The sequence below is a fragment of the Buceros rhinoceros genome, unplaced genomic scaffold (genome assembly GCF_000710305.1).
Source record: "Buceros rhinoceros silvestris isolate BGI_N320 unplaced genomic scaffold, ASM71030v1 scaffold4233, whole genome shotgun sequence".
NCBI classification, from domain to species: Eukaryota; Metazoa; Chordata; class Aves; order Bucerotiformes; family Bucerotidae; genus Buceros; species Buceros rhinoceros.
This window is the reverse complement of record NW_010402863.1, coordinates 56,275-66,840: the sequence shown is the minus strand read 5'-3', so window position 1 is coordinate 66,840 and position 10,566 is coordinate 56,275. Positions and strand designations below refer to the sequence as shown.

Genomic DNA, 10,566 nt, shown 5'->3' with positions numbered 1-10,566 from the left:
GATCACTGGCTGCCTACCAGGGCAGCCAGGGAGCTGTTTCGTTAAATCCCAACCCAGGTACTCAAGTTTCTGCACAAAGTGCTGCCAGCACCAAGTCCCAGTCTGCTGCAAGGTCTGTTTGACTCATGCGTTCAGAGTCTGCTTAATAGATCACTCCCACAGCTGGGGGCTAGCCAGGGACGATGGAATTTGAACTCTCGAGACCGACCACGAAGTGAAAAAACAAAAATTGGACAGACGGGGCTGAGATGGATGATGAGGGAACAAATCAAAATGCCAGCAAATTGCAAGGAGCCAGAGGCCAGGCGTCTGCAACATCTCTGTCAAACCCGCTGATGAGGGGTAAGTAACGCTGCTGCCTCACCACAAGCCTTCACCTCTGCCAGCGGCAGCAAAGGGCAGGGTCAGGCTATGGTGGCATTCTGCTACCAATGTCCTGCTACCATAGCGAGTCCCACAAAACGTGCCCATCCTTTTGCAATTCAGAATGTATTTTAATAAGATATTCCTATTTGATACTGAATTTTTGGTTGTTTTTTCATTGTATCACTGAGACTGTACTGCAGTTTGTACAAGTGGAAACGAATGCAGCACTTGAACCATAGCATGCTGAAAAAGAAATTGCAGTGTGGCATGTTTGACTTAGATTAGTGCCAGATGGAAGCTCAGCACTGGCTCGGTTCCTCTTTTCTTTTTTCTTTCTTTTCATTCCCTTCCTCCTTTCTTTCCTCCTTTCCTTTCTCATTTCTTCTTCTTTTCATTTTTCCTTTCCCTTTTTCTTTTTTTTTTTGTTTTCTTTTTCTTCTTATTCCCCCCCCTCCCCTTTTTTTCCATTTTCCCTTTTCTCTTTATCCTTTATCCTTTTCCTGTTTTCTTTCAGGTAAGGACACCCAAGTGTTGTGCACAGGCTGAGCCACGAGTCCTAGCAGGTTCTTCTGCATTGGCCAGGGCATTGTGGTCAATTGTGACCAATGCTGTTGCGGTCACCAGTGAACAGTTATTAGGACAAATGGCCTCACTCTGATTATTGCTCTGTTGTCTGGCCCAGAGCTGTTGAAAATATGACATGGTGACAAAAGACAAGTGATCTAACTTCACATAACAGTTTAGATAGATGTGTTCACTGTAGCTCTGTTTTTTGAGAAGCTACTCCTTCAGCTCATGGTGAGTGCAGAGGGAATGAGGTAAATTAAGATAATGTGGCTTTACACTCTCCTCACTTCTTTCCTGGGCTGTTCAGGTTGCTTCCATTCATATCAAATAGAAAGTCAAGACCCTAAAACTGCAATCAGTTTATCTGCTGTGTTGTCTGCGTCTCCTCATGCATGTCACATATGTACCTCCTGAGGCTGAGGCGGGAGGGAAGAGTTGGTGATGTTACTAACAGTATGAATCAAACAGGTCCACACTGGAGATGAGCTCCAGCAAAAGGGAGTGTGGAAGGAGGGGACCCCATACACTGTATTGCTGCACACAGATCATTCGGTCCTTTGAAAATAAGAGTTCAGACCATTCCTCTCGTGTCTTCCCGCTCCTTAGCGGAGTCAGTAAGCTCTGCTGGCAGCTTACAGCAGGAGTGTATTTGGCTCAGGCTACATATATTACAAACTTTAGGGGAAAGCCTTAGAATATGAAAAATACCGTTTGTAGTACTGTTATATATAACACCATAGGCATATGTATATACAAATACATATGCAAGAGCAAACCACCACTGAAAGGTTTTCAAAGCCTGTTGCAAGCTGCACTGGGGATGACCACTGTAGAACGTAACCAGCCTGGGGATAAGCAAGGACTGTGAAACACCTTCCACATGGTCAGAGGCTGGAAAAAGATGCTTTCAGCCATCACCACAGAAACAAATGCTCTTCCAGAAAAGTCCTGTGAAAGCTCTGACATTCACAGGGAGTAGTAAGAGTTTGTGTGTTAATAGTTATTATTGTAAGGGTCCCTCTGTATACACCACCCTGCCAGCATTCACGTGCCCAAGTGATGGCACTGGAATAAAATATGTGACCTGTTAATGTTACCTCAGGATTGGATGGGATTTTTGGTGGTGAAAGGGGAGCTAAGGGACCCAATGTCACTGAAAGCCAGCGGGTTTTGATGTCTAGATGCTGAAGCTATTGAGGCCTGACTCAACTTGCCTGTGGACTAAGGTGTGGGTAAATCTCAAATTTGGATGAATAGCCTCATTCCTCTCTGGAAGAGCAGTTGTACATATTTTTAGCAATTAGAAATCCTTGTTCCTGTGGTGGTACCTAGAGTGAGTGCAGCTATGCCACCCACATACACTGGCCTTGCTCCTTCATGGGCAGCTCTGGTGGGCAGAGTGTTTTGAGAACTTTCCCAAAGGTCTCTATTTCAGGATTTCAGAAGTCCATGGACAGTTAACACTGGCATTTGCTTAGGCTTCAACCAAAAGCCTGTGTGTGGTCTAAATACTGGTCATTTATGTTACTGACAGTGTAACTCTTGTGCTGTGCAGAAGGGGACAGTAAAACCCCAACATCCACTGCAGCCTCCCTCCTCCTCCAGATGAGAAGAATGAGTTCCAGCCTGGAGCAGACAGAAAATAGAAACTTTGTGGTTTGCTGGAGGATGATGCCCTGGGTGCAGGCACTGGGGAAATTTGCCTTCTCCTGCGGGGAGGTTGCCTCCCCAGTGTTGACTCCAGGTAGAGGTGTTCACTGCAGACGGAGCTAGTGTAAGAGAAATGGCAGCTTGGGGCCATGTTGTTCATGGAAACCATGCAATTAGTCATCAGACAGGCCTTTAAACCCCCTCTTCCCAATATATCCAAGGCTGGTGTGAAGCTACTCTTCCATTTAGGATGAAAGCCTCTGTTCCTCCCAGTACAGAATTCCCAGCCAGATCATGACATGGTGGCATATACTTCTTTTTATTTTCCACTGGTATTTATTTTTGATGCTTATGTGGTCAGTCTTAATTTGTTGTTAAGACTCGGCAAAGTGCAAGCTAATGGCCAGTCCAAAGATGACTATAGTCTGGACTGCCTTGTTTTCAAATCTGAGTTGAAACCTGCCTTTTGTCAGTTGCTGAAGAGATAAATTCTGCACATGAATGCGAAGACAAAAACATGCGCCTCCCTCTTTGTCACCAGAATTCTGACACGATGATGTAACAACTTGGTAGTTTGCACAAAACCTGCCTGTATTTGTGTGGCCAAAAAAAGGTCAAGCTGCAGCTCAGAAAACTTGTTCCTCAATCTACATTTTTAGAATTGCTATATACATGATCTCCTCCCAACTCATGCAGATTGGGCAATGAAATTAGTTCCTAAATATGAAAATCAAAAGCTTTTTACAGAGCCCGGACACACAAAAAATGGTGACACAGGCAGGATCAGCAAGAACAACAGCATGGTCCGTTAAGCATTACTCGACACACACCACATAAAGCGAAGCTATTTTAGTCAATTAATAATACTGTGCTTTAATAATTATAGGATAGCTTGGCTATTCTTACAAGACCAGAAACACAGCTTCTGGAAATGGCTTGTCCGTTTGCTGAAGTCAAAGGATGTTTGCAAACTTCCTGGAACTACGTGTTTGTTGTTGGACATGGCCCATGGAACACTGAAGGAGGCAGGCAGAGCTCAAATGATGCTAATATCAAAGAATATAATTTTCTTAAAAACGAATTGATTTTATTCCTCTTCATTTCATGTGCTTGGTACCATCCATAAAGCTGTATTTAGGCTCTAATTTTGGCCTTCTAATTTTGAGGTTTCTTCTAAATATGAATCACATCTGAGTTGATGAATCTTTCTGTGCCTGTGAAGCCTGAGTTGCTTCTCAGTTTCTCACTTTTTTCCCCCTTGGACATTCATAGTGGAAGTAATACAAGAATGGAAAAGATCACTTGACTCATGGAGTTTCGTCTCGTTAGCTGTCTCTATAATGCTAAGTAAAAGAGATTGGGACCATCTCTGTCTTTGAGACCAAATGGTGCAGGCTGACCTGCATTCGTATCTTCACCTGCTGGAAGCTCGATGCTGAGTTATCCTCTACTTGACAATGCGAATTTACCTACCAAGTCTACACAGTCTCTGACAGTGTCTCATAGTCACAGGCAGCAGTGGAATAGATGGCAGGTTTCGAAGCATCTACCAAACACCTGGTCTGTAGGCCAAGATCACCAAACATCTTCCCAGTTCTCTGGCAACAAACTTACCATCTGAAGGAAAAGACCCAAACCCACAGCTGTAACAAACACATGCCAAGAGCAGGACAAGGCTTCTCCAGGGCTGATGATCCCTCCCAGTCTTCTCTCCAAGGAATCTCTCCTTCAGAATTCAAGGCTGATTGACAGTCATTTTAACAGCACCTGTGAGCAGGATATACTGATCAGGTGACAGAAGCATCAACCACCAGATGTGTCCTGTCTCTAATCATCATCAGTCTCCTGTAAACACAAAATAAACCTCCTTTCTGGTGGTTTCCTTTCACGGGTGCCCAGTGATAGCTTAGATGAAGTAAATATAAACCTAGCATAAACCAATGAATGATACAGTATTTTATACAAGCCCTCCCCCTTTCCCTTCCTCTATTTAGGTAGCAGCCATAACCAGAGACAGGGAAATGAGGAGAAATGGTGAAAATCATGAATCAGCTGCTTGTCCAATCATCCCTGTTCCTAAGGACCTTGTTCCACAAGTTGACTCCTTTCCAGACTTCAAACACACCTTGAGGTTATTTCTGGGATGTCACTGGGATTGTCCTGTGAGCCAGAAGCATGCTGCAACATTGTTAGGGAAGGATTCTCACAAAACAACATGAAGTCTTCATTATTCCGCTAGATTTTTTTTTAATTAGTTCAGTCAAATAAAAACTATTACAGGGACCAGCTGAGTTCCCTCTTGTGATGTGTGTGTGACTGCTACCAATTTAACTAGCTGCTTGTTACAGAGACTCACACTTTTAGCGTCCAGGAAGGGAAACACTAAAATTTACCCTACTTTAGTCCATTAATGACCCATTGTTCAGAGACTGTAAGATGCGATATTTACCTATTTGCAAAAATGTGCTGTACAGACAAGCACTGTGATAGACATCAAGTGGCTCAAAAATAGTGTATTGTAGTAGCAGAAATATCCTTCTGCCTATACGAACAACATTAGACAAATGTATTACACAGTCATCAAAGAGGCTTTCAAGATTAATTATAAATCTACATGCAGGCCTTCTGCCACCAGCATGCCGGCAAAAAGTCACGCCTCTGCGGAACATAGATATGCAAGCAGAGATCTTCTATGTGTGACAAACAACACATTTCAGATACCGCCATCTTCAGGTCATGATTTACTTAGTACAGAATTTTTCAATCATAAAAACATTTTAAGTCTCTTTTTATGTCCTTTACTGAGCATGCTTCAAGGCGAGAGGGGAATAGCCCAACAGGCTGGGAGATGACTGTCACAGTTAGTTATCACTTTGCTCCAGCACACCATGGCATAGCCAGAAGGGGCAGGACATTGGCTGTGAGGAGTTCAGCTCTCCCATCTGCAGATGTTCTATAAGCACTGACATCATTAGCCAATCTGTAAAAATATATTTTCAAGAATTATGGTTAGATTTTGTTGCTGAAGGCAGTCTTCTCACTGTTAAGCATCCTGTTCCACACATGATCTAGTATAGTCCTTGAAACCCTCAGCAAATAATTGAAGTCAGTCATTGGTGTTTTCTCCATAGTTAGTGGAAGGAGACTGGGATATCTCCAGACAGTGTCAGAATGTGTTTCCAAAAGAAGCTCAGTAAAATGCCCTCTGGGAATGCTTTTCTTCTTTCCCAGGGGGAACCTGGGCCATTGACACAGACCAGACACTGTTTTTTGAGGCAATGAATGCTGGAAGAATGAAGAATCTCTCAGAGGGATTATTGTTGTTAGCTGGCTCTGAGCCATAAAATCTGTAATAATGAAGAACTGCTTCTATTAATATTTGTATGGTATATATGTGCACTTTGTGATTTCAGTGATGCAGAGAATACAGCTATTACTTGAGATACAACAGTGTGCAGGCTAACATCAAACACTTGAAAAATGAAAGGCAAAATCAACAGATAACCCAGTTTGTGTCCTTGTACTTTGGTTCCTTCTCTTTTAAGTACTGTTGAGTCTATCCCAGCTCTGAGCAGGGGTAAATGACTGAGCAGCCGTACTCTCTTCATGGTCCTTCTGAGCTAACTGGTAGTTAATGTGCTTGTGAAAAAAAAAAGGCACTGGAAATAATTCAGAGGGACAAGCTCAGTCAGAGCAAATACCTCTCTTGTCTTCCGAAGGGGAGTGCAGTTGCTCAGTGCCAACATGGGATGAGTTAAAAACACACCCAGAGAGAAGGCATCCTCTTGTCTCACTCCCTCCCAGCAGCTGCTCTAAGAAAAGCTTGGCAGCTTAAGTAACAAAGTAGAAGAGGTTTGCAGGGTCACACAGCTGAAGTAAAGTATACCGATGAAACAGTCCACAGAGCTGTTAGCTCTTTTTCTGACTTTGTCTTTATACAGACTTTGTTTCAGACTGGTCTCCTTTACACGATGCCTCTATCCACGGGCGTCTGCTTACTCTGAAGAAACTCATCAAACAGGTACCCCTCTGCCGGGATGGTATAATCTCTCCTGGGTTTGTTCAGTGGTTAAATGCAGCCTGTGATTTACTGTGGACCCTCCATGGTGAGAAAATCTTGTTGATCAGAATACAGTGAAATTTGTCTGTAACTGATTTTCTTTTTCTACAAGCTGTTCCACACCTAGTGCAAACTCTGTCCACTAAGCTGATGATGTACTGAAATATCCTGGGTCATACCTTAATTCTGGTGCAGGTAATGGGACCCTGGTCGCTGGGATTTTCTGGCAGCTGGGGAAATTCTTCTGCAACTTCTGTGTCTGCAAGCAGGCTTTGGTGCCCTGAGAGGGAGGCAGCTCCAGACCCAGACAAGGGTCCAGTCAAGGCTTCAGTTCAGCCAATCACACACCTGTTTCTGAAGTGCCTGAGGGTATCTGGGCCCCCTACTTCTGCTGGAGAAGCACAGGGCTATAGAAAAGTGATTTCTGAACACCACTGCTTTCATTCTTCTACATTCTTGGATTTAGCCTGTGGATTTGGTTGATGGAAAAGAAAGGGGTATTGGAGACTCATCCAGCTTAACCTTCTGAAGCAACAAGATTGCTAGAAACAAAAGATCCTATAGAATCAAACCGATGGTTCTAACGCAGGGTCTGGCTTTCCTTCAGAGTATGCTTCACCGCAAAGAGCAGAAAACACCTTGGAACTGTCTTAGGATTTGATCCAGTCAAACAACTGCAGACTCAGCAGGCAGGAGGTCAGAAGGCTTAAGCGGTGATGTCAAAAGACAGCACTCATGACCCTGCCAAGAACTCTAGTAGCCATTTTTCTATTTTTTTTAAAATTTTTTTATTTATTTCAGATTTTGCTGTTCATGGTATAGTAGTAATTAAATCATGCTGAGTTCCTAAAAGGGTGTCTGTAAGGACCCAACGGACCACTCACTGCCTACAGCTTTCTGAGTCAATCAGCAGCGTGTAGAAGGGATGACCTCTGGTATACTCTGGTATACTGTGACAAAGCATACTCCAGCCAAATCATCACAGCCTCTTTCTCTGCTTATCTGTTGAGATGAGTAATTCCAGGCAGTTGAGAAAGGTCTGATTACATAAAGCTTTAAAGCTAGAAATGGTTGGGGTTTTTTTGTTTGTATGGGGATTTCAGTAGTTAGTTGTAATGACATTTTCCATTATTTTGTTAGGGGAGCGATGTTAATCTTGTTACAACAGACCAGGTGTCTCCTCTCCATGAAGCCTGCCTAGGGGGTCATGCTGCTTGTGCCAGCATCCTATTAAAACATGGTGCTCAGGTGAGTACTTGATGGACAGACCATTGTCTCTATTGTTATTATGTTGTATTATCACATTTAAATGCTAGGTGATGTATTATTTCTTGTCAGCATATCACCGTGTTTTACATGTATGTTATAAAATACACTTTTTAATAAAGCAATCCAAAAGCACAGATACAACCAGCAGTTATTGTTGTTTCTTAGATGAAGGTGCAATATTCTCATCATTTACTGAAAGAATAAGGGGAATTTCCTCTTGCAAAGGGTTTATAATCCTGCAGAAGTTAAGGGTGTATTTTCTTTTCTGCGCGTGTTAATCTCATCAGTGTCAATATGCAGAGTCTTGAGTAGAGGTCTAGGACTGTTCAGATCAAATGACGATAAAACGGGAAGAAAATGGAAACAACATGCAGGTAAAATGGTGAGATGGGTGTGTCTCATGGCTTCTACTTCTCTAGTTAATGTCAAAAGTATAGTGAATAAGAAAATTAAGTCATTATGTGTATCTATTAACTTTCAGTTTAAAATTTTTGAAAAAAGGGGTGGGCTGCAGGCTTTCAGCTAAAAATGGACTGTTTCAGGAGAGGGTTATGGAAAGATGTGTTTCAGCTTAGATAACAGAGAAACAGGCACATATTTAACTTCGTAAATTGATAACTCCTGAGAGACCCTGCAGCAGCTCTGGTTAAACATTCTCTAGCAGGAGAGACTTGGGGGCAATTTTTTAAAAAGACTTTTTTTTATTATCTTTTTAGTAAAAAGTTGTAATCTTCAGAAGCAGTGGGTAATTTTTATGAGAAATCAAATAAAAAAGTATTGAGAACTCTATTTTCTGTTGAGAAACCCGATAATTTTCATCTATTTGGAAAAACTGAGAAGTAAAAAAAAAAACCCTGATGTGTGGATTTTTTTTCCCCAGGTGAATGGAGTTACTGTTGACTGGCACACTCCATTGTTCAACGCTTGTGTTAGTGGCAGTGTGGCTTGCTTGAATTTGTTACTACAGCACGGAGCCAGCCTACACCCGCCATGTGACTTGGCATCCCCCATCCATGAAGCTGCCAAGAGAGGTAACCCCAAAGGCATTAGCACCTCCTTTCTGTGTTACTAGTAGTGTATTGAAAAGGGAGAGAGAGATAAAGAAGATAATTTTCTTGATTTAGGTCATGCGAAATACCTTCCTAGCTGGTCTCATTATGAGTGGTGCAGTTCCTGCCACTGCTTGTGCCTACTGAGGGCAGCTCAGCTCTGCTCTCAGGGTCTCTGAGTTCATGTGGTGACACCTGGAAGGAGATACATTGTCCAAGTCAGCTACCTACAGTTGTCTGGCTATCTTCAAAAGCAGTGGAGATAAACAGAGTGATTCGTCTCATCTTTGGTAGACATCTGAAATGAGTCAGATAAAATGCGAGGGCTTTAGCCTGTTTTGCTAACCATGCTTTATAGCTCCTGTTTTCCAGGTTGGAAATGCTGAAGTGGATGAAAGTATTACACTACCATCTCTTGACAAAACGTTGAATCTTTGCCAAATTACACTGCTGCAATAGAGAATTTGCTGAAAAAGCATGCCTGATCTCTGTGAGCTGACTCTTCCTTTATCACTTTCAAGGTCACGTCCAATGTGTTGAACTCCTCTCATCCCAAGGGGTAGATATAGATCACAACATCAAGCATCTAGGTACTCCGCTTTATGTAGCTTGTGAGAACCAGCAAGTGAATTGTGCCAAGAAGCTTCTCGAATCAGGTAAAAAGAAAAATAAAGGATGGTGTACTTTTGTTTCCTGCAACATCTATCTTTGGATTCTGTTTGCATCAAAGATTTAGAGGAGCTCCTGCTCTGGGACCTGGAGATGTTTCTTGCTTAACAATAGCCCTGGGTTAAATGTAGTAGCAGGGTACACAGGGTCTTCCTGACCCAGGAACTGAGCTTTACAGCTCCCAACAAAACGATGGGTGATCCTGGATTTCTCATGGCCAGTGGTGCCAGCATCTGTGTGTGTGATGCTGTAGTTATCTGAAGTGGGCAGGAAAAAGTTTCCCTTTTTTCTTTTTCTCCCTCTTTACCCTTGTCGCGGTTTGAGAAGGGGGGCTGTTTCCCCCGTACCGAAAGGGATGCGATGGACTGGTGTGTTTTAGCTGGGAATCCTGCCAAAACACACAGGAAACTTTTGATGCTCATTAAAGGTACTGATAAGGGCTTTAGTGAGCTTGTTAGGCTTTACAGGAGCTAAGGAAATAACACAGGCTACATATATGCGATAGAAATAGGAGCGTTTAATGAGAGAGATGCCCTTGAAGGTAAAATTGGACTGGGAAAGGGAGAGAAAGGGACAAGGGGGAATAAATACAAGTGTACAGTATAAACTCTCCGATCGGGCTAATTCCCGCTGCTTACAAACTTCACCCCACACTGGCTCACCACGCCGGTGGGGCGGGGGGGAAAGCAAAAGTCTGCCCATAGTTGTCCATACATCTGCGCAAAGCTCGATCATGGGTGCTCCCGGAGGCAAACCTGTCTGCAAATAGATCTCTTCTCCTTCTGGGGTGGCTGTAGGGCCCTCTGCCAAGGAGGAACGCTGCTTCCAGACTCCCCCCACACACATCTGCGCCGCAGGTCAGCCAAGTTGCGTCTTAGGGGGAATATCATCAGATTCCGCTGCGTGTAGGGGCTACTTCATCGCCTGCAGGGATAA

At 43.2% G+C, this 10,566-nt stretch overlaps 1 protein-coding gene across 1 annotated transcript in view; it reads left to right on the top strand.

Moving 5' to 3' along the window:
- The window catches only part of ASB9 (ankyrin repeat and SOCS box containing 9), a 15,846-nt gene continuing 5,280 nt past the window's right edge, over positions 1-10,566 (top strand). The window contains exons 1-6 of the mRNA XM_010132773.1: positions 1-57; positions 203-342; positions 6,525-6,604; positions 7,784-7,891; positions 8,793-8,943; positions 9,483-9,617. Of these exons, the coding sequence (XP_010131075.1) occupies positions 249-342; positions 6,525-6,604; positions 7,784-7,891; positions 8,793-8,943; positions 9,483-9,617 (568 nt within the window). The 5' untranslated portion in view covers positions 1-57; positions 203-248. The remainder of the gene's footprint in view (positions 58-202; positions 343-6,524; positions 6,605-7,783; positions 7,892-8,792; positions 8,944-9,482; positions 9,618-10,566) is intronic.